Genomic DNA, 23,368 nt, shown 5'->3' on the forward strand with positions numbered 1-23,368 from the left:
ATGTATGTTTGGTTTTGCTTGTTTTGTGTTTCTTTCTTTAGCTGGTGAGTGGTGGCAACCTGGGTTGCTGGAACCTTCTGTCTCTACCCAGTGGAATAATTCTCAACTAATCTCCCCTTGAACAAAGATAACAATAACAACAGCTATATATATATCAATTATTGAATATAATGAATACCGGTGAGATTTATTCTAATTGAAAGACAATATAGGCATTGTATGTAATGTCTTCCAAAAAAAAGTTGATATATTTGATATATCAAATTAAAATTTGATATATCTTGATAATATGACTTCATAACAAAAAAATTGTTCAAGCGACGGTTTTCAAAAATTGGATCAGGGTAATGCCTCTTCCCACCGTGAATATTTTCATTTTCATGATTTTTAAGAAATCATGATAAAAAAAGAAATAAGTGGAACATCAAGCAGTTATTGTGACATTCAACCAAATGTGACTATTTGGCAGGAGAAAAAAGTGTGAACGCCTCAAAACCACTTTACTTTAATTGTTTTTAGTTTTATTTAGAATTGCTGCCTGACAACACATTGAGCAGCAAAAAAAATTTCGAACAGTGTATTATTTATTTTGCTCACATATTGTACAGAAACATATTTTATGTGTTGCGTATGCAGATAATTTGCAATTTATTCATAAAATAATGTCTCGTGATCTATACATTCTGCACATACTGTAATTCTGTTTCCTATTGGCTGATACTCATCAGCGTTTTTGTTGTACTTGCTGTGTATGCAGTGTACCCTGAATGTAATGCTATTTCCACAGGATTATCTGGATGCATTCCTCTTACATAAACAAAAGAAAATCACATAAGGAACTCAATGTTCCCCCATGAGTGAATGCAAAAACAACTTATTAGTAGTCACAGCTTTAGTGTAACGTACTAAGACCTCACTGCAGGGAGTGCAGACATGGCTGTACAGCCGTTGTTAGAGAAATGTACACACTCAAAAGGTGGACAGTAAAAATGATCACGGCTGTGGGCTGCCACTGCGCTGTTGGTTGTGATAACATAAAACAAACAGAGGTGTAACCTGGCAAATAAGACTCACTCAAACATTAAACAGTGGAGGATAAAGTTTGCAGTGTTATATTATGGCTGTTATTCATGAGTCATGTTTTTCATATTAACTGATGATGAAAATGATCATGTGCACACCTGAAACGCTTTATTGTTTTACCATCTTGTTTGTCAGGGCTTGGTTCTTGATTGGACATGTGTAAAGCACATATCTATTGCTTTGTTGTATTTAATGATCTCCATTTGTTATTAATGTTTTACAGATTTATGTTTATCCCTCTAAAATGGAATGTTTATTTATTCAAAACTTTTTACTGAAATATTGATTCATGTGGTCATTCATTTTTCTGCACAAAGTTAAGCAAGAGGGCTTTATGTGAAAAAGTTTTGTACAGTAAAGCCCCTTCAAAGTAGCCTAACGATGGCATTCCAATAGAATCTCACTATTTTTAATTTCGCGGTAATCTGGTAAATCTACTCATTTGATTGATCCTGTGTATTAGATTCAGTGTGAGGTGATTAACAATGCCATGTAGGAGGGGTTAGGCTCACTAAGAAGGCCAGATTAGCCGGGCCTGACTCAGTACCAGCAGAAGAGTGGAGGGACCTCCCAGCAACAGTGAATTTCCAGGACAAACGTTCAGCAAAGTGATCCCTGTTTACCCTCCTTCGGCTCTGGGTGTGGCGATCCTCCATCTGGTCTGGGTGGCTTTCCTTGCCTGGCAGCTCACGGATGTCAGGGTGTTGTCAGGAACTGTGGTCGGACTTACCATCTGCTTCCAATTACTCTGTGACAGTCTGCAGAATGACGCGCAAGATGCTGTCCAGTGAAATGCAGCAGCAGGTAAAGAAGAGCCAGAGGGGAAAATCAGGCTGAAATAAGACGCCGAAGCTGGAACTTGGATCTGACTTTAACTGTGGCTGAGCTGAGTCACAGCAGACAGAGCCTCTGAACTGGGCTTGGGAGCCTTCACTTTTCCATGACTTTGTGGATTTCACAGCTGTAACTGGCTACTGGGAGTGACTAACAGCTGCCTTCAGTTTTAGCTTTAGGAAATTTCTTCATGGGTAAGACACGATGAGCATTCTGAGCCACTGACAGGATAAATCTGTTTCTTTCAACAAACTGGAGCGCAAACAGGTTGGATTTTCAAACATGATGATACTTTTTTGACTTAAACATGTACGATAATCGTACATTGAATGGCACTAGAACCCATGGATTTGCATGTCATACGGATGCCTGAATGCTAATCATACCTTTGTGGATTTCCTTCTTTCAATCTAAAGTCTGCGATATGAGGTGTGCACACGGTGACTAGTGTTTACAAAAGTGAAGGAACTGTCAAGGAACACGGTTTGCAAATGGAGGAGCCAAAAGCAATTCTGAAGTATTTCAGGAGCCTCTCAGAAGAGCAACCTGAGGACATCGTACAAGAAGAACTGAGTGAGGGACTCAAGATGAATGGAGGCATGAACATACACCATGCTCGGAAACATTCAAGAGATTCCTTGCCATGTGTTATATTGTCTCCTGAAGGTGAAAACACTCCAATCGCAATAGAACATTTGAGCTTGAACAGGAAAGAAAACAAGTCAGACACAGCAGAGGAGGAAAGGGACTGTGCTAACCTAACCGAGCAGATAAGCAGGCCTGCAAATGCTCAATTTGGCTCAGAAAGACTTAATTTTCTGGCAAACTGTGATCCGCTGAACATGCCCGATGAACAGAAACACCATATTTGCAGCAATGAGGGTTGTCAAATAATAGAGCGTTCGCTGGATGAATGCACTTTCAATGAGTTCCTGCAGCCAAAATGTCCGCACATTTTAACTGGCTGCATGAGTGACGATCGTGATTGTGTTGCACAGGTAAGCATTTTGCAGCGCGACAGTGAAGCAACCAATCAGAATGTAGAAAATAGCTGCCAAACTGTTCAATGCGATGAGGATTTTCTCCTAAATGCTTCCAGTGTAGAACTGGAGTTTGACTCGGGGGAGTTTGAAAGATCTGAGTCCGAACAGGTCAGAACTTTGAATTTGACGGGAGACGAAGAACACGGCATGGATACAATTATTGACGGACAGGAGAGTGGATCTCCACACTTGCCTGCTGAGCCTCAGCATTTCCCCGGCCTCGTCGATAACGCGCCAACTATTCTCATTACATATGCGGGCGGTGCTCGCAACCCGCCACCCGGGTCCACCTTAACCAGAGCCACCTTCTCCCCTGGGGCACACGCAGACAAGCAGATCCAGCTCCCGGCTCTGTTCAGCGGCCTGAGGGTCCTCAGGAAAGGGGTCGTCGGGCCCGAGCACGACACTCTGACCCAGATCAAAACACCTCCTCATGAAGCAAGACTCTCTGTTTTCACTGAAAAGCAGGGGGACACCAAGGATCAGGGGAACTTCCTGAACCAGATCTCCCAGTTTCTTAGTCACGAAAAGAAAGACGATGACAAAGAAGAGAAGCGGAAACTGGAGGCTGAGGGAGACCGGGATGAAACCAAAGCCCAAAGAAAAGAAGAGAGCTGGGAGGGTGAGAGGGAAGAGCTGGAAACAGAAGATAATGCGGAAGTTTCAGAGTTTATTGAATCCACCAAGTTGTCCAGTGCCGAGGCTGCTTTTGATGCCTTCAAGGCTTTTTTCACCCCAAAGCCTCTAAAGAAAGGCCCAGCGGATAAAATTGATCTGGAAGCAGTGAGGCGGAAGATAAAGGCCGATAACGATGCTCTACGGACTTTATTTGAGAAAAACTCCAACAAGACACCAGAAAGGGAAGAGCTTCCTGAGAGCAAAGTATGCATCAAACTATTACAACAGCATCAAATATCAGATTTAATTTTAGCTCTTGACCCTGATTTCATTGGGAATGAATCATAGAAATAACGCAAATCAGATCCTCTAACTGACAATGAGATGCAAAATGTCTGTTAATGAGCTTACATTTGATATTGTTTCTTTCTGTATAGTCTGGGGCATCCACTCCAGGAGAAGGAGAGGAACGGACTCCTGGACGTCTACATGCTGTCTGGCCGCCTCTGAAGGAGGAAAAGGTTGGGCTGAAGTATACTGAAGCAGGTACTAACGCTATTAATTCATAATGAAACAATGGGTTTTCTTGCCATTAGCATTGTTATATGAGAGGCTTCATACTGAATATTCAACACTATTCTGGTATATTATGTGCTAGATTTAACATGAACAAACATTACCAAGCTTTTTGATAATCCAAATTCAACAGTAAGACTCGAACCCATCGCATTGACAGCATGACGTGACGGTGCTAACCACTACACCACCACACACAACCTTTGTTGTCTTTTCATTGATCGGATTATTAATGGTTATTTGGACGCGGCTCCACTGCAGTCAAAGAAGTCGTAGTAAATATAGTCTCTCACTACTAAACACACTCAGTTATTAGCAGACAAAGTTGTTTGACTCAGATCCAGCCTGCCGTACCTCCTGATACGTGTGTCACAACTGTGTTTTTTGTTTGTTTTTTATGCTCTGTCGCTATCTTCAAGGGAATACTGATAAATGTTCTTTCCAGAACCAGCATGGATTTAATTGTCATGTTCTGTCTCTACTTAGAGCACCAGGCTGCTCTGCTGCAACTGAAGAGAGAATGCAAAGAGGAGCTCCAGAAGTTACAGGTCAGGACCTGAAGCTACACTTATAACGGCACATACACATGCTAAAGGAATCATAATGAATGTTCATAATATACCGTATACTTTCTATTTATCTCTTATATTGCTATGTTTGATTTCTGGAAATGGTGTACAAAGGACTTCATTGCACATTTCACCATGTTTCCTTACATATGTACATGACAAATGGAATTTCACTTGATGTCAGTTTGGATCATTTCTTGTTTTAAGACAGCCATACCATTTCATACAGGTGTTTATTGTCACCATAGGATTGACTTTGAGGATTGTCTCAGTTTTAATCCAGAAGGTGGAAATGTTTTGGAGTGACATGTCTTCAATTTTTTTAATGAAATTTAGAACAAACATTTTCCTCCCTCCCCTGATAAACTGCAATAACACTTGTTTTTACTGAAGTTACATTTAGTACATGCAAAGATAAAATGTTCTCATCAGCCTGAGCAATATTTTGCTTTCTATGTTACGATTGTTACATATTGGCATCTAATGTCCATGAGTTTAATGGGAAAATACAGAGAAGTTGTTGATTTATTTATTTATTTATTTATTTATTTTATCCAAAAGCTGTCCAGCCCTGCGACTAAATGCAATAATAGCAGATCAGACAATTAATCCTACATTATTATTGCCAGGAGGATTACAGCCAGAAGCTCTCCAGGCTGAGGGTGGAAAACGATGACAATGTCAGCCGACTGGAGGGGGCTCTGGCCGAGCTGCGGGCCACATTCCTGCAGGCCGGGACGCACTGTCGGGGGGAGCTTCGAGACATCTCTGTCTCCACGGTGGACGACTGCGTTCACAAATCCTTTCGCACCGTCTGCATCCAAACCGACAGAGAGACTTTCGTCAAAGCCCCTGAAGATGGGGAGGGTGTGGACGGATCCTGCAACAGTCCTCCGCAACACAAGGCCATGCCCAAAAAGCTGGACCTGACGTCCATCAGCCTCAACCTGGTCGGTCAGAGAGACGATGCGCTGACCTCCTCCTACTCCTCTTCCTCCACCTCTCATGTCGCCTCATTTCAAACTCCTGCTCCTGTGTGCTCACTATCTTCATCACATCATCCACCAGCCTCCTCAGTGATGGCCTCAGCAGTCAAACCAAACACTCACCCCCCTCCTCCTCCTCCTCCTCCTCCTCCTCCCCCTCCTCCTCCTCCACCACAACCGCCATGTCCATCACTGAATTTAAAACAAGCATCGAATGGCTGCCCGCCACCTCCACCTCCTCCGTCCATGTCAGGCCTAATGCCTCCTCCTCCTCCACCGCCTCCTTCATTTGGGAGTTACACGGTTGAAAAGCCTCCCAGGAAAGCAGCAGTGAAGCCTTCCCAGCCCATGAAGACTCTTTACTGGACCAGAATCCAGATTCAAGACAACAAGTAGGTTCTCTGAAGTGAATGTTTACCCAGGGAGAGATGAACAGTTCCTGCACTAATAAAATAAGAAAAAATATTAAAATATTATTTGTACAATTATAACATATTACATAATAAAATTAAATTACATTTTTAAAAAGTAAAATTTCAACAATGGTAATGGAAAAGATGGTATTCAGTTGTTATTTTTGTTTGTTTTTTTTAAACTGGCTTGATGAAATAAACGGAATAAAAAAATACATTTAAATGTTGTATTTTTCCAGGCAGAAATTGGCTCACAGGCCACAAAGAATGCCCTTGTCGGGTTTTAATAGTCTTTCAAAGTTTTGCAAACAACCAAAACTTGAAATCATCTGTAACATTTTCATGAACATCCCCACTTGAATCATCGCTGTTTTCATAAGCCGAAATTCACCAAAAGCTTTACTGTTTATTTTCTCTCATTGAAAATCATATTTTTGCTACTCCCTCAGTAACAACACGCTGTGGAACGCTTTAGAGGAACCAAACATAATTGATGCCTGCAAGTTTGAGGATCTCTTCGCGAAAACTACCACACAGACCAAAAGGAAGCCGCTGTCAGAGGCCTACGAGAAGAAAGCAAAAGCCAAAAAGGTAAGGAGAAAACATCATGTTAAGGACAAAGCAGCTTCTGAAGCAGTCAAACATCACTGAAGGTAATGTCAGTCTTTCATTTGTCCACTAGAGGGGGGTAATGCCATTGTGTTGTACAGAGATCCACAGAACATCCATTAGAAAGTGCAAGAATTCTACAACACATTTATGTTTTTGTCTCTTTGCAATTCAGGACAACTCAAAATACAGTATAAAGATCTAAATAATTTTAACATGAAAACTCCGGTAATAAATAATAAATAATTAATATGACAGTGAAATGTAAAATAATATTTTTTGATTTGATCGATTGTTAATTTTTCATCTACATGACCGTAATGTGTGTGTGTGTGTGTGTGTGTGTGTGTGTGTGTGTGTGTGTGTGTGTGTGTGTGTGTAGATCATTAAGCTGCTGGATGGTAAACGCTCACAGACTGTGGGCATCCTCATATCCAGCCTCCACCTGGAGATGAAAGATATTCAGCAAGGTAAGAGCAAAGTGTTAAAATCTACTGGCACCCATTACCTTTACAGTCAGGTTAAGGAACCAAAAATGAGAAGGAATCCAGTTTTATATATATATAAAATATATACACTTTATTAACTTGACAATATGTGTTATTGATTAGTGACTTGTGCCTCAGTAACTACTAATCTTATTATGTACTGCACCACACCTGTATGATACCTATACTTTAAATTAGTGTTTTCACTGCATTCTCATTAATACTGTCGAAAACATAAAGTATCTGTATGCAGGAACAGTATTTTAGTATTATTGATTTTATGCCTAGTTTTACTTATGGAATTATTTTAGGTTTCATACATTATTTCAAGCTATTATTTCCCTCTGATGGGTACATGTGGATCGACGAGGGAAATGGAAAACTTACTTATTTCAATCTGAATACGAAATTCACAGACAATTATTATTAATATTTAACTCCAAAACCGGTCAGTACAATGTACTTTTAATAGTTTGCAATCTGAGTTTAATTAGTTGGTTTTTTTATGTTTTGTTTTGTTTTGCAGGATTTGATCACATTTCCAAAGCTGTTCAGGAGCAAAAATCAATGATAACATCGTTATTTTTTCATTTATTTATTTTTGCCACAGTGACAATAACCACTCTGTTTAATTCAACCACCAGCTGTAAGCAGGCATTTACAATAATATTTAATAATTTGGAAAAAAAATTCTCCTTTTGCATACTTCCACTCATTGAGAACCTCCGCTCCAAGCAAACACAGAGTACACCCACACCTAAAATAAACACAGTGAAAAAGACTCTTCCAACCACGAGCAATAACTGCATTATTCCCTGTTAAAATGTGCTTCTTTTCCATTTTTCCAGCTGTGCTGGCAGTGGATCACACAGTGGTGGACCTGGAGACGATTGAAGCGCTCTATGAAAATGTCAGTCTCTAAGTACAGTCGTATTGCAATTTGACAACAAATCACAGGTGTGAAGCCTTTAGTGAACACGTGAGTGTCACTGTGCCACAGAGAGCCCAGCCAGAAGAGCTGGAGAGGATCAAAAAACACTACGAGACATCTGAGGAGGAGGACGTGAAGCTGCTGGACAAACCCGAACAGTCAGTATCTCAATTGACTCTGTGTGTGTGTGTGTGTGTGTGTGTGTGTGTGTGCACTGGAGTCATGCTGATTAATGTTATTTTGCTGCAGATTTCTCTATGAACTATCTCAGATCCCAGACTTCGGAGGCAGAGCGCGCTGCATCATCTTCCAATCAGCTTTCCTCGACGGCATGGCCACCATTCAGCGCAAACTCGACACGGTCTCCTCTGTCTCCAAGGTAGGCAACACACCGAACAGCAAACTCTTTTACTCTTTTACTCTAGACAACATGACATCTATGTCTGGGTATGAAGCCTAAACACATATAATGCGTCAGGCCCTGCTGGAGAGCAACAGCGTGAGGGAGGTGATGGGACTGGTGCTGGCTCTGGGGAACCACATGAACGGAGGCAGCAGGATCAGAGGTCAAGCTGACGGCTTTGGCCTGGAAATCCTCCCGAAACTGAAGGATGTGAAGAGCAGGGTAAGACTTTTAATAACTGACAAGCTGATGAGACGTTGATCTTCAGTTTTATGATCAAGTCAAGTAGACATCTGTTGCATGTGATTATGGAATGCCGAGAACACGGCAAAATGTCTCAGAAAAACTACCTTCTACTTACTGTCATTTAGATAAAACCTCCTTGTTTTGAACCTGCAAGGGAATGCAGCATTTGACGATCTTATAGACTAAATATGATACATTAGATGAAATTCAACATTAAAAACATGGAGCTCATTATTTGATTATCACCAGTATGCAGAATGATGTAGCACATTAGAATTACATTTCATTTAATAGTTTATTAAAGCAGTAGGACATGTAAGTTTTACTTTTGTCTCACCGACCTTTTTGTGTGACTGTTATTTCTTCCCAGGACAACCGTATCAGCCTTGTGGACTTTGTGGTGTCATACTATCTTCACAATGTGGATAAGGTAATCACAAAGCATGTTTTTATAACTTAGTTGTGTTCAAGTTTAACACCATTAAACTCCAAGTGATATTATTTTATGCCTCTTTTAAGGTCGTTGTAGCAGTAGATAGACACTAAATCAGCAATTTAGCAAGAACATTTTAAGAAAAAAGAGAAAAGGGAGAGCATTAAGGATAACCTCACAATGACTTTTGAAGAATGAATGACAGTGGTGGAACCTAAACCAATCCCGAGTGTGCTTCTCTCACCTCCACTGCTCATAATTTTGACTTTTGATTTTCAGTTTGACTTGGACTTGGTGCCTTTTCCATCCATCCATCTATCTTCTATATCGCTTTGAATGAAAACACATAAACAGTGCCAATAGAGGCTGGAGTTTCGGTTATGGAGGATATCATCCTTCCACACATAGTTGACCTCTGTCATGGAGCAAACACACAATCAAATCCAAGTTTGTGTGAGGCCAACAGATACTAAACATTTAAGCCAGTCAGGGGATCACTGGTTGGGTCAGACATCACATTATCCATATTAAAAGCTGGAAGTTTTGGTGCTTGATTTAAGAAACACCTGATGCATAGCTCCTATATCGACATGTGACCTAAATGTTTTGATTTTTCACCAGAACGCTGGCACCGACAAGAGCGTGTTCCCATTTCCTGAACCCCAGGACGTCTTCCTGGCAGCGCAGGTCAAGTTTGAAGACCTCAGCAGGGATCTCAATCAGCTCGGACGAGATCTGTCAAGTATGTGACGCCTCTGGACCGTCAACAAACTCTTCCCCCGCCTTTACATTTCATAATATTTGACGGCTGCACACATTCCCCCATAACATGCCTCCTGCTCCGAGGAGCCAGAGCTTCAGTGTCAGTGTGACTGGGAAGAGTCTCAACTTGTGGTCATTTTGTTGTGTGTTTTTGTTTGAATAAGTAAGCCGGCCTGTGAAACTCTATCACTGCGATTTGCATTGCCCTCGTAAGGTTCCCACAGACTAAACCTCGGCCCAGTATGGCATCATTTTTCCTCAGACCGTCGCTCCCCTCCTCCACCAAAAACTCACCACCCTGGTTTCCCATCAATGGCCCCCAGCCATTGAGTAACTGTTTATACTCGGGGCTAAAGGCCTGCCTCTGTGGCCAAACTCATGTTCACTAACGCTGCAGAACAAAAGATTTCCTCTGGTCTCTTATCCTTCTTGCTTGCTCTTTCCACGCCCTAAGTGTGCCCATGTGACGGCATTCGGCGTGACCTGAGTTAAAAGGCAGTCCAATGCTTACCGTGCATGTGTGTGATTATGAGTGATTGCATTGTTGTGTCCCCATCTACACATGGGTGTGTGTGTGTGTGTGTGTGTGTGTGTGTGTGTGTGTGTGTGTGTGTGTGTGTGTGTGTGTGTGTGTGTGTGTGTGTGTGTGTGTGTGTGTGTGTGTGTGTGTGTGTATTCTGAGACTTGCAGGAGTCTCACTGCTGATACTGGCCTGGCGCCTTTCAGATCCAGCTTCTAATCCTCCTGCCCATCAGATCTCCCATCATTGTGCCTTTGTGCCCATGTCGCCAGCGCTGGGAGACCACGGCTTCCCTCTTACGTAATCTCCAGACCTTCAGTATCTGGGGTATCTCTGCGGAGATGTATGGATGCTTAACCCGGCGTGGCTGTGTCACCTGGGCTCCAGTGTGGCCTCCAGATGTGTGCCACAGATAGCTTTCTTTCCCTCTCAACACGGCTTTTTGTCTTATCGTCTACCCAAACCACCGTGCTATCTGGATTGCCCGTCGCAGCCTCCTTTAACGCTGCTTGTTTGAACTGCCCCCATGCCTGGGTGAAACTCGGCTTTTGATATTTTTCACTCTCCCTGTCTTTTCTATTCGGTCAGTGGGTATTATTTCTGTTAGATTTGGATTCATTTTTCACACGTCTTCAATGTAACAAACAGCAGATTTCTCACTAACATGTAGAAACTGCATCTCACCATTTTTATTTCCTTACATTCAGTCCAAAGAAACTGTTCAGTTGTTCAATTTGTGTATTTATGAATCCGTCTGTGCATACGACGTCTTCATTTTCCACTGTCAGCATTAATTTTAGCTTGTACACACCCCCTCTTTGTGCTAAACAAACAACACTGTTTAGCTTTTTCAATAATCACATTGTTTATTACAGTGGGAAAAAAAGCTTCAGGAACATAATCAAAGTGACATTCCATACTTGCTTTATACATGATAATATAACATAAGACTTCATTTTTATCTATATACTTTAGGAACATCCGTGTGGAGAATGATAAGTTGTTCAGACCAGAACCGCCCTTTCCTCATTTTTTTTTTATACCTTCTGCTTATACTTTTGAATTTCTCTCGGGTTTCATTTACTTGACTGACTTGTCAAACTGTAGACACAATGAACTATGAACACAGGGTGAACATATAGATTCCACACAGAAGCCCAGACTCGAACTGTTGATTTTCTCAATGGCGCTAATCACTACCCAACAGATCCTTGAACAAAGCGACCTGTTTGCATTTGACTTCAGTACTTTGATGTTTGTGGGATGATGTGTATTCACTCTGCTATCCATCAAAGTGAAGATACATAAGCATACATAAGAAGGTACACTCAAAGGAATACAGGAGCCTTATTCAAAAGAAAAGAAAAGCTAGGCTTATAGATATTATATAGCACTGTATTAATCCCCAGAGGGGAAAGTCCTTCCAAAATTGACCCATATATGTGTATGAGATTTAATTCAATTCAATTCATAATTGCTGAATGAGTCATTACAGCCCCTGGGGTACTCAGATCTGCAGTATCTGAGAGAGGTAATGATTTATAAGCTGACCAGTTCAAACATATCATTGAAAATACCTGAAAACCTGAAATCATTGCTCCAGTGCAGTTTGTGTAATTGCAGCTTCACATCTCTTCATCAACTGACTGTGTTTATGTGGAGGTCAATAACCCTCTTCAGTCTGAAATAAGCAAACTTCTGTCTGGCACAAAAGGAAAGAAAGGCTCCCCACACAATGCAGAGGGAGATACCCGCCTCCACAGTTTACACAAATCCTGACTGAAAACAGTATTCTTTTGTAATCTTATCTGGGAGATGTTGATCGACCATCAGGGTAGGGGGGCCGGGGCTCGGCTCCCTCCGCAGCCTCTATTATGACTGGCTCCGCAGACTGGCTCCTCTGATCCACTGATTGGATGCAGAGCAACGTGGAGCCGCAGACCGGCTGAGGAACAGGGAGAGGAGAGCGGAGCGGAGCGGGCAGCCGCCATCTCTGGGTGAATCTCAATAAGTGATATCTGAAGAGGAAGTTGTACTGATAACCTCCTGATCAGGCACAGGTGGAGCTCGTCCAAAGCAGAACTCCCTTTCTCTAGTTTCTTGCCATTGGATTCAACACCGAAGTTGAATCAATGCAAAAATGGAGTGTTTTAATAAAAACCTTCAACCCCAGCAAGCAGTCGTTAGTCTCCTATCAACTTCCATGTCACGTAGAAATGTGAATACTCCTCTAACTTCACAAGTTCCAGAAAACACAGTAAAGGCTTCATTTTCCCCCCTCCTCTACTATCCTCTCCCGTGTGGCAGTTTTCTACCTTTTAAAATTGTTGTTGTTTCTCTTTTTCAGAGTGTGAAAAAGACGTTCAGAGAGTTTGCTCCGAGTCTCCTGAAGAGCACCTGCAGCCTTTTAAAGATAAGATGGAGGCTTTTGCGCTCAGTGGTAAGTTATTCTCAGTTAAATCTGAGCAGATGCATGACCCTTGGGGGGGAATGTTCCTTTTATTTTTTTCATCCAATGATAACATAATCAGAAATTCAAAAGGCAAAGACAGTGCTGCAATTATGTCTTTCAGAATATAGATATATACACTTTTCTAAAGTGCTTGAGTCTTCATTGAATCATTACCAACTCTTGATGATGATGATGATGATGATGATGATGATGATGATGATGATGATGATGATGATGATGATGATGATGATGATGTCTTTAATGTTATATTTAAGTTTACTGATCTAACCTCATACTCGTCTTGGATTTTGGTCATTTCCTGTGTCTTTTTTGGTCATTTTGCCTTTATTTACAGTTGCCTTACTTTTTTACAGTTTTGTGTTTCAATTAATATTTTTATGTGTCTTTATTGCTTATAAAAGTTTTTTTATTCAACCTTGAGGTACTTTTGACTTTTTTCAGTTTTATGTTTCTTTGCAATAGTTTTGTGTTTTTATTCAGTTATTCCATCTTTGTAGCTAATAAATGTTTTGTGGTAATTCCTTCATTTTCACACCTTTTTTTTTAATGTTTTTGTTGCTTTGAAATGTCTCCTTTTCATCATTTTCATTTTTTGAAAGAGCGTGTTCCTTGGTAATGGACTGTCTTTAGTGTCTGTGTGTGTAAGAGAGTTGGGTCGGATTCAGAATAAAGACCAGACACTAAGATAGGGATCACACAGATTTGGCAGTGACTGAGTGACTCGTACCTGAGACAGAAAAACAATCTGTCAACCGCAAAAACACACTCATCCAACTCTAATCCAACAGCCTCTGTTTCCCATGAGATTTTCTGTGGTATAAAACCTTCAAAACGTCAACATTTATTCAGCTATGTACTCATGATTTTAAACATGTGAAGTTAATCTGACTGCATATTTTCTCCTAAAATGTCCTAAACATGAAATGAAATACGAGTGAAATGTGCTTTTGATACATTCATCACAACTGCAACTGATTTTTAAGTGACAATGGGCTTTTTCTCCCCAAATATCTCTATAGTTGGTCTAAAGTTCCAGCAGAAACAGCAGAATAAAGAAGGAGGGTCTGAAGCAGACTCCCAAAACATTACAGAGAGACAGACTCAGATAATAAGTAGCATACCTGTTTTTTGTCATAATGGCTTTGCCGTTTGAAAGTGGCAACAAGAATGGCTCCATTGTTGAATAACTGACTGTGTAATTGGTGTTTTGAAGAGACCAAATGATTGTCTGGCTCCATCAGACAAGGTCATCATCATACAAGAGGTTCTCATTGTGTCCCTACGTGTATTAAATCAACAGACTCTCCTCTGGGATCGTGGTTGTTCAGCATATAATCTGTGTCTTTTTGTGGGGAGTCTGGCAACAACTTAACATTTTTCCTGTCTGTTTTTTTTTTTTTTTTTTCCATAATTTTTTTCTCTCTTTTTTCGCAGCACGAAAAGAGCATGCAGAAGGATCCTATCAGCTGATGACAACACAGAAAAGGTGTGCGAACTCAACCTTGCTGGTCCTCTGAGTTTTGAGAGTGAGGCTGGACATCGTAAACATGATGCATTTACACATGATCGAGTTCACTGGGAAACAGATATATTCCCTTTCTTAATTGACAAACGCAGCAAGTGTCTCTTTTTGATGAAGTGTGTGGCAAAAAAACCTCCAGTAAAGGATGAAGGATGCAGGACTTTAACCACCAGTGAAACGATGACACAAAAAGTGACAAATCAGAAAAAGAACATATTTTAGTCATTGCACTTGACTATTAATTTTATTTAATTCAAAATGTTTATGTTCATAATTTCTGTTGTTGTGGACGTGGGGGTACTTGAGTCACTTTGCATCTGAATGGATACTTGGCCTCTTCTTGGTGATTTTGATGTTTATTTGTCAGACCTTTTAGGGTATTTTGGTGATTTCTCATCCTTTTTTTGTGGCTCACTTTCAGTTTTCAGGACTTAGTTCTTTACTTTGGACTGAGGCCCCGGACTGGAGAAAGAGAAGTGACAGCTGGCCATTTCTTCATGCTCTGGTTTGAGTTTTGTGCCGACTTCAAAGCCAGGTGGAAGAGAGAGAACAAGACCATCTCTAAAGAAAGGTATAGCTCTCAGAGTGGATGCGAATGTGTCTAATATCTAATACCTGCTAAAGTACAATATAAGAATATGCCGGATCCAATCGGTTCGGGCTGTGAGCAACTACATCTAGACATCCGCTTTCCCCTACTACATTTTCCAGCACTTTCTCAGAGAGACTGAGATTATCTGGATTTTCAACATTAGTGAAATGTGTTCGTTCATTGAATCTACTAAACTTTTTGAATGTTCCTCAATAATTAAGCCAATTAACATGAAGCACCTTGACAGGTTGAAAGAGGCTCAGCAGTCAGTGAAGAGGATCACTGGAGAGAAGAAAGTGGAGACAAGAAAGATCAACGCCAACAGCCTGGTAAGGCCTGATCCGTTCCATTTAGTGAGGCCTCCTTTGTGACATCTCTACTATATTTACAAGTTAACTTGCAGGGTTGGATTAACTTGCAGGGTTGGGCTTAAACAAACAATATAATCTCATAACTAGAGCAAACTGACAGATAATATGACCGTAAAATTAGGTCCGTGTAACGTTAGCTAATGAATCCTGTCTGCATTGTTTCTGTTCAGGGGTATTTTCTGCAGTTTCATGTGTTTTAAGACTAATCATAATTTGCTCCCAACAGAAAGAGCGACTGCGTCAGAAAGAAGCCAGTTTTTCTTCAACATAAATACAACTTCTACAATCGTCACATCCAGTTCATAAAGATGGATTAAGCGGGTTGTGGATCAGGATACAAACCAAACCCCACTGAGGACAAGAGTGGTACTCGCATGTCCATTGAGTACTGGCAGGCGAAGAACACAAAGCTTTGAGTAATATTATGCGTGTTTAAATTCTGTAGATTTGTACATCTGAAACGTCCTACCTTCACGTGTGTATAGATTCTTACTTTGCATTCAGTTTCATCATGATGTGCAAAGTCTAATCGTGTGTGTGTGTGTGTGTGTGTGTGTGTGTGTGTGTGTGTGTGTGTGTGTGTGTGTGTGTGTGTGTGTGTGTGTGTGTGTGTGTGTTTCCACAAATAAAATCATGGATTAGATCACACAGACTTAATGGCAAAGATTGAATGCTGTTTTATTTACAAGCCACATTATGAGACCAAATCTTACACAATTGACACACAGTCATAAAGTCATGTGGCATTGAGCAGTGCAGGTTGTAAAAACAGCACGAGAAAAAAAAAAAAAAACACGTTAAAATCACCTAAGCCTTTAGCTTCATCCCACACAGTGGAAACAAGACAACCTTTGAAGCACATCTGTCTGCAGAATATTTTACAATGCGTTTCACTGGTGCTCAGTGAACAGTTCTTTTTGTACATCTTCTGGCTTGTGCGTCCAAAATTTGTTACCGCTGGATATTTTAACACAAACTGATAATTGACATCACATCTGTTTTTGTACTTGAAGAAAAGAAAAACTTAAGGAAACTTATTGAAAGTCTACTCTCGATCAATTTGGTGGGCTCGAGGCAGGTTCCTTATTTTCCGTTGTGTCGTTTCGCCATTTGGAGTCCGAGTCTCCATGGAAAAGAATATCCCCCAAATATAGTCCAACTCTGGGCCTAATCCGCGTCTATAGTGGTGCACCGGCACTGCTTCACGCGCTGGATCCTCTTCCTCCTCGTGCTGGGCGTCTGTCCCGGGCAGAAGAGGGTGTAGGTGACGGTGCTGAACGTTTTGGGTTTACAGGCGGAGCAGGACTGGAAGGCGCTCCCGTCCTGGTACACGTGCCTCGGGATGTAGAAGGAGTTGCACTGTCCGTAGCAGAAGCGGTTGATGATGGTGCGGCTCAGGCAGCCCTCCTCGTGGATGGTCTGCTTCAGCGGCTGCGTCTTGCACCAGTCCAGCCGCAGGTAGCGACGCTCCGTCACGTGCAGCGCCTCCTGGCTGGACTCCAGCACCTCGTCAGTGGACATCACGGGACCCGTCCCGCGGGAAATGAGTCCGCTGATGGGCGGCTGGAGACAGCGCTCCGAGTCGTTGGGGTTGTATTTGTTCGGGTGAGGGAAAGCGCTTTGAAAAGCCCCAATGTCCATACAGGTCAGCTCATTTAGCAGCAAAGCCACGACTTGTGAAAATATCAATACTGGACGCATTGTTGGAGCTGGAAGGGGGAAAAGTAGCAGGAAGTTAGTTATCCATTTTACGCACCGCAATTACGCGCATATTGGACACGAAAAAAAGAGCCATATACATCGTTTTGCACAAAAATAGAAAGCAAATTATATTACCTGATAAATCTTTCTTAAATCTCCCAACAAAATGACTTAATCCAACCAGACATAAGAGTTTCCTCTGAACCCCTTCAGTCTTTGGTTGTGGCTTTATGAACCACTCAATGAGGGGTTTTCCAAACTGTCTGAGTTTTTGTAGAACACGCCCCCTAAATCTTGAACCTCACTTCTTAATGCTGGGGGGGGGGGGGGGATGTGGGGGGGAAAAGACCTCCTCCAAACTTTATCAATGCAGATAAATCGTTTATTTTACTTTACAGAACAAAAACAGAACACAAACATCTCTGACAGGATGATGAGACTCAAGATAAGCACTGCATCCTGAGCACACTGAAAATCACTGCAGCACAGTGAAGTGAACAGATACTAGTGAGAAAAAGCTGCACTACATCTGCCATGCTACAGTCAAGTAGAATGACATTTAATATTTGCAACAGCTTTATGAAATACGAATAGAATCAAACTTTTGCTTCAAGACACGTGTGATTTGTGTATTACAAAATCAAATTGTGTGTGAGTAAACAATTCTCGGTACGGTTGTGAATCTTCACTTTTAACATTCTTTCAGATCATATGTCTTTATACAACCTCTTCCAAATATAACAGCTGTAGATATACTGCACACAACCAAGTATTTAACACCATATAATCTAGTATTTTTGGTTCAAATATGGAATCTCAGTCAATTAGACTGTGTTTTGCTTTAAATTGGAAAACATAAAGAAATGACTATTTCCACTTAAAGTAGGCTAGATCTTATTTTCTCCATGGATACTTACAGCATAACAGTCATATCTCAATTAAAAAAATTTAACATATTGATGGCATCATGTTAAGTCTTGACATGAGGGAGCCAAGTTTCGAGACCTGGCTGTGGCAGGAAGGGCTGCTGGCATAAAAACCAACCAAGTCCACTTAAGTTGTGATGGAAAAACTGTGACAACTTCTGTAAAAATAGACAATTCTAGTGTTCTGAGGTTGAGAAACAAGTGGCAACACATTTTTAGTTAGGTTTCATGCCTTTAAACTTAAATTTGCCCCTCATGATGATACTTAAGCATCAATCTTTTTTTTAAACTCAAATTATATACATGAAAAATAAAAACACAACAAGAGCAAACACAGTAAGTTGTGTCTAATTAGTGACTGAGATCTGGGTTACCAGTGTGCTGCAATACAGTAAAACATGCAAGATGCCAAGGTCACAGTCCCACCGATAGTTAACCAAAATGCCTAAATCTGCAGTGTTCAAAACTTTTTTCTGAGCGTGTACTTTAATATTTCAGTGTTTGCTGCTGGAGTTCAGGCTGAAGATTTGCTTGCAGCAGGGACAGTCGGTGCTTCCTCCTCGTCTTCCTCGGAGAAGTGAGGAACAGATTTCTTGGCGACGACATTGTCCAGCCGCTGGCCCGTCAAGTATGGGTTGACGCTCTGCAGGGAGAGACATGAAAACATTGGTCTAGATATGCTGCAAATGAGCACACAAATCACTACGATCTGAATAAACAGGAATGAAAAAAGTGGGATCCTGGGATATTTAATTTGTACAGAAAATAAATCAAGGGTTGATCTAAATACTGCCATTGTGGGTTCTCAAGAAAAAACAAACTCCCTCACAAGAAAAGTCAAAAGACGACTGAGAAACATTATACCCTTTTTCTTCTCTTTGGTCCTCCCTTCAGTTTCTGGTACAAACGCTCTTTGTTCTAAAGAGAAAAGCAGAAATAGACATACAATCATGTAAAATACTTGTTCTACAGCGTCACTCTTTGTTCACAAATTACGGTCAACAAATTAGCCGAGTGTAACTGACAAGTAATGAAAAGTCATCCTCATGTCAGAAATACAATAGTGTGTGTGTGTGTGTGTGTGTGTGTGTGTGTGTGTGTGTGTGTGTGTGTGTGTGTGTGTGTGTGTGTGTGTGTGTGTGTGTGTGTGTGTGTGTGTGTGTGTGTGTGTGTGTGTGTGTGTGTGTGTGTGTGTGTTGGGGTGCTTAAGACCAATTGTTTAAAAAAAAGAAAATAGAAAATTTGAATACTTGTGCTTTTTCATTTTTCAAAAGTAATTGTATAGCATTTTTCATGCCTTTGAATTGTTTGATATACTAGATTCTATTACTGCAAGGTTAGGCTTTTTTTATTACGTATATAGGTTGCAGGTGCATTAAAGCATCTGCCAGAAGAGTACTGTAAATAATTGTGCTTGAAGAGCACCTAATACATTCATTTGACTCGTATGGACCGAATTCTAACTTAAAACATTATCCTTGTGCACAGTTCTGCAATGGTTGGCCCTCTTGCTGCAAAACAATCTGACCTGGATTTGTCATTCTGTGCCTGGTTGAGTTTGCTCCACATACTCATGTTTCCCTCCAACAGCATGTTTAAAAAATATGTTTAATAAATACTTTATTACTGTCACTAACTCGATTTTCTGGTTTCTGTACTTTACGCGAGCATTTTGTTTTTCTAATGATTTTACTCGTGAAATTGCAAAATTAACACATAAATCTTTACTTCACATGCTCCCGAAGCACGCTTGTTACTTCTTACGGTCTCAACTAATGATGTTTGGAAGCATAATAGAGAGCGTGAACCACAGAGAATAAGCTGCAGTCAGTTTGTAATAAAAAGAAAAAATATATATATAATTCATGTGTTCCAAAGTTTATAAAAAAGTAACTATTGCTGCTTAAGTTTAAAAAAATTAAAAGATACAAGTAGTTTTGCTACCTCAAGAAAAAACTCCAACAGAGCTTAAGTGGTATATAATATGGATATATAGATTTAAAGTAACACACACTTCCAATGTACTATTCATATGTCTATGTGGGAAATATAAAAAAATATTGCACAGAACTTTAAACCGGTGCTTTTTCTTCAAACCTCACACTAAAACACATTTACATATGATAACCAGGTGACGGATACTATCAACATTTGCAACAGTGCAGTGGAAATGGTTACTGACCCACTTTGCCAGGGCTGGGTAGTCATGCTCTGGGTCAAACAGATGCTGGTGTTTTTGAAACTCTCTGCTGAACTCGGCGGTGTCGGGAGCGTTTTCCAAACACCCGTCTGCTGCTGCGAGGAGAACAGACAGGAGGCCACTTTATTAGAAAGTCTGCAGCAGAATCGGTACATTTGCATCAACTAATCCACAGAATTAAACAGTAAACAGCAACGGTGAAACAGGTACACCCCGTAAACTCATTTATGATTTAATTCCACCAAAATGTTTATTTCAAGTCATTTATAAGGAATACAACTATGAATTAGAGGAAGAGTCTGTACCCGTTTTGCCCAGAGGACAGGGGTTCGGGGGGTCTGGGTACCCGTGGTCGTCACTGAAGTCTTTGGGAACATTGTCCCCCGTCAGCTCAGCCACAATGTTTGGGATGTTTCCATATGGACCGAGATGCTGCAGCCCTTCATGAGCACCACCTGGTGGGGAGAAAGCAATACTGCAGTTACTACAAAAGAGCTGCACGACCCAGAAAAGCAATGATCGTTTTGGTTTGTGATTATTTCCACGGTGCAAGAGATCAGATCTACTGGTTCAAGCATGTGTCCATTTTGTAGTGTGAAATTTAGATTTTTATACTTCATTTTGAGCAAATTTATTCTGTAGCCCTCAGCTGTGCACAAATATTTTGGAGATCAGATGCTCAAGCAGAAAAAAAAGGTAATTTTTGTACATTCTTAATGTAGAGGATCATATTTTTTGCATTTTGTATTCATATTTTTTTTCTTTTTTTTTAATTCCAAAAAAATGTATTTCCCTTGTCCTGTTCGGCATATCTTTAAATAACCACGCAAGAGTGTAATATTCAAAGAAACTTAAAGTAGCATCAATCTCATTTAAGGTGAAGTCATGAAGTAGATTATTACGTGTGCCATATGTAGTCTGCTGCAATCAAGTTGTGTATTTCTATATATTTATTGAGGATTAATACCAAGGCGTTATTTAAATAAACGCAAACAAAACTTTAAGCATGCTACTGCATGAATAAATCAAAGTAAATGAAATTTTTGAAAGTGGGATATCAGGCTATATACAAACCTTAAACATAATAACTTGAACTTGGTTTTAAAAAAAATCAGCTATGTCAACATTACGTGGTCAAATACACATTTAAATAGTAATAATTATATAAATAAAGCTGCTGTTCGGCAGCGAATGCATTCAAATGCTGACAAAAGACAACTAATAAAAACAATAATGGGTAAGGCTGGTGTTTTTTATAAGTAATTTACTTATGCAAAAGAAGAAAAGTTCAAATAAATGAACAAAATTGTGTGTGTGTGTGTGTGGGGGGGGGGGGGGGGGTTACATTTTAATAGACATAAACATTGCATTCTCTCTATATCCGTGACAACATACCCTGTATGCTCTGAGGCCCCACAATATTGGTGGCCTGGTGAGCGGGATACTCCACCCGGGGCCGAGCGATGCCCAGCTGCTCCATGACGCCGTGCAGGAGACGCTGGATGTCGGCCTCCGACACCTGATCCACCGTGCGGGGGCTCCGGGCCGGAGCCCGGCCGAGCTGCAGACACAGCAGGAGGCCGAGCAGAGACAGGCGCACCGCCGAGCACATTTCTCTCATCTGCGCGGAGAACAGGAGAGGAGACTGTACGGGGGATGGAGAGCGCGTAATGATCTGCAAACACCGCAACACGATCCCTCCTGGCCACCTGGCAGCTTCATTACATAAAGATCCATAACTTCAGAACAGTGTGGCTGCAATAGAGGCCATTGTGGTCCAAACAAACCAAGAAATACAGGCTATTGTCCACGAAATGGACTACAGCTTTAGTGCGTCACTTATTCTGTAAACAGAGGCAGTCAGGCGGAGAATTGCCTATAAATAGCACACAGGGACGGCAAAATGGTTTATTTACTATAAAATCCAATTCTAATCATGTTTAGTAGGTCGGGAGCGCGACATCACAGCATGAGAGGTATTAAATCTATCAAAAAATAGCATTTCTTAGTAATTCCATCTTACCTTTCAGCACCGTAGGAGGGACCTGCAGACGCTATATGAGGATAACATATCCGCTTTCCAAACTAAAATGTTCTTTAGCAAAAGCAGGCTGAAAACGAGGTTAAGATCTCGTTTTACACCAACTATTAACAATTGATAATCAAATTTAAATCGATAAAGCATCCTTTTGAATGTGGTTTCTGGTCTGCTGTGTTTTGGCCAAACATGTTTTTATTATGAAGGGAAGTGTTTAATTTCCGGTGGTCGTTACGCAACCCGCGCTGGAGGATGAGACTCGCCTCGCTTCACAGTTCAGGATGAAGTTGCTAGGAAACCGAAATCCCACCTTTTCGTCGGTGGATGAAGAGTGCCACGTGTCCAACTGCATGTCCACACTGACGCCCAGGTGCGTCTCAGAGCCGCGGTGAAATGAAAAATTAAAATATTTCAAATTGGAATAACCAAGGTCTCGGTTTTAGAATAAAGGAAAGTTTTGTACTTCAAAAGTTTCCATTGTGTTTGTGTCTTGAGATGCATCTGTAAAATCAGTGCACAAAGTACCACATCATCAGTTTTTCTCACTTGATCCTACAATAGATTGAAACTGGATATACTGTAACGAAAAAGGTAGGAGAGATTAAACGCTAGGATTACACGTTGTTGTACATCGTTTTATTGATCTGGATTCCCCAGTCTCTTATCTGAAGTTACTTTGGTTGCTTTTATTGATAGTTTAAAAGGGAAGGCTCATCTCTTTCATGGCTTCTTAAAGAATTTGAACAAGGTAACAATATTATATTAAATCCTTAAATGAGAATGTGATGGTTCCTCGTTGTAAATGGCTATTCAGGCTCTGAATGATCACCAAGTGGAGAACGATAAAAAAAGTTGGCATTTGGAGAACACTGGCAGCAGGACTTTGTTCGTCTTGCCACACACACACGACAAATCTGTTACTTGATTTGTGCCAGTTTACATCCATCGCGCATGAAATTGACATTGTGTTTTTAGGTCTTATTGCTCCAGCTATTTAGTCTCAACGTTAAGACACCAAATGAAGCAAATCA

At 40.8% G+C, this 23,368-nt stretch overlaps 3 protein-coding genes across 4 annotated transcripts; 1 reads left to right on the plus strand and 2 right to left on the minus strand.

Annotated features, from left to right (window-relative positions):
• The first annotated feature begins 1,625 nt into the window (after positions 1–1,625).
• Positions 1,626–16,250, plus strand: fmn1 (formin 1). Its single transcript, XM_080490044.1, has 17 exons — positions 1,626–3,842; positions 4,016–4,124; positions 4,641–4,702; positions 5,353–6,101; positions 6,572–6,713; positions 7,114–7,201; positions 8,068–8,129; positions 8,220–8,308; positions 8,400–8,529; positions 8,629–8,775; positions 9,170–9,229; positions 9,854–9,974; positions 12,862–12,954; positions 14,422–14,473; positions 14,931–15,080; positions 15,349–15,430; positions 15,699–16,250. Exons 1-17 carry the CDS (start codon positions 2,409–2,411, stop codon positions 15,741–15,743), a joined length of 3,615 nt encoding a protein of 1,204 aa, XP_080346170.1. The 5' UTR covers positions 1,626–2,408; the 3' UTR covers positions 15,744–16,250.
• On the minus strand, positions 16,128–17,447 carry grem1a (gremlin 1a, DAN family BMP antagonist). Its single transcript, XM_080490047.1, has 2 exons — positions 17,309–17,447; positions 16,128–17,181 (listed from the first exon to the last, which is right to left on the minus strand). Exon 2 carries the CDS (start codon positions 17,171–17,173, stop codon positions 16,640–16,642), a length of 534 nt encoding a protein of 177 aa, XP_080346173.1. The 5' UTR covers positions 17,174–17,181; positions 17,309–17,447; the 3' UTR covers positions 16,128–16,639.
• Positions 17,448–17,536: 89 nt separating this feature from the next.
• scg5 (secretogranin V) lies at positions 17,537–22,546 on the minus strand. 2 transcript variants are annotated; one of them, XM_080490045.1, is made up of 6 exons: positions 22,323–22,546; positions 21,695–21,920; positions 20,605–20,754; positions 20,282–20,394; positions 18,964–19,017; positions 17,537–18,742 (listed from the first exon to the last, which is right to left on the minus strand). In XM_080490045.1, exons 2-6 carry the CDS (start codon positions 21,918–21,920, stop codon positions 18,614–18,616), a joined length of 672 nt encoding a protein of 223 aa, XP_080346171.1. In that variant the 5' UTR covers positions 22,323–22,546; the 3' UTR covers positions 17,537–18,613. The 2 variants fall into 2 exon arrangements, with proteins under 2 accessions (XP_080346171.1, XP_080346172.1); XM_080490046.1 differs by lacking the exon at positions 22,323–22,546 and having other exon boundaries at positions 21,695–22,115.
• Positions 22,547–23,368: the final 822 nt, after the last annotated feature.

The sequence above is a fragment of the Lipophrys pholis genome (assembly GCF_963383615.2).
Source record: "Lipophrys pholis genome assembly, chromosome: 21".
Lineage (NCBI taxonomy): Eukaryota > Metazoa > Chordata > Actinopteri > Blenniiformes > Blenniidae > Lipophrys > Lipophrys pholis.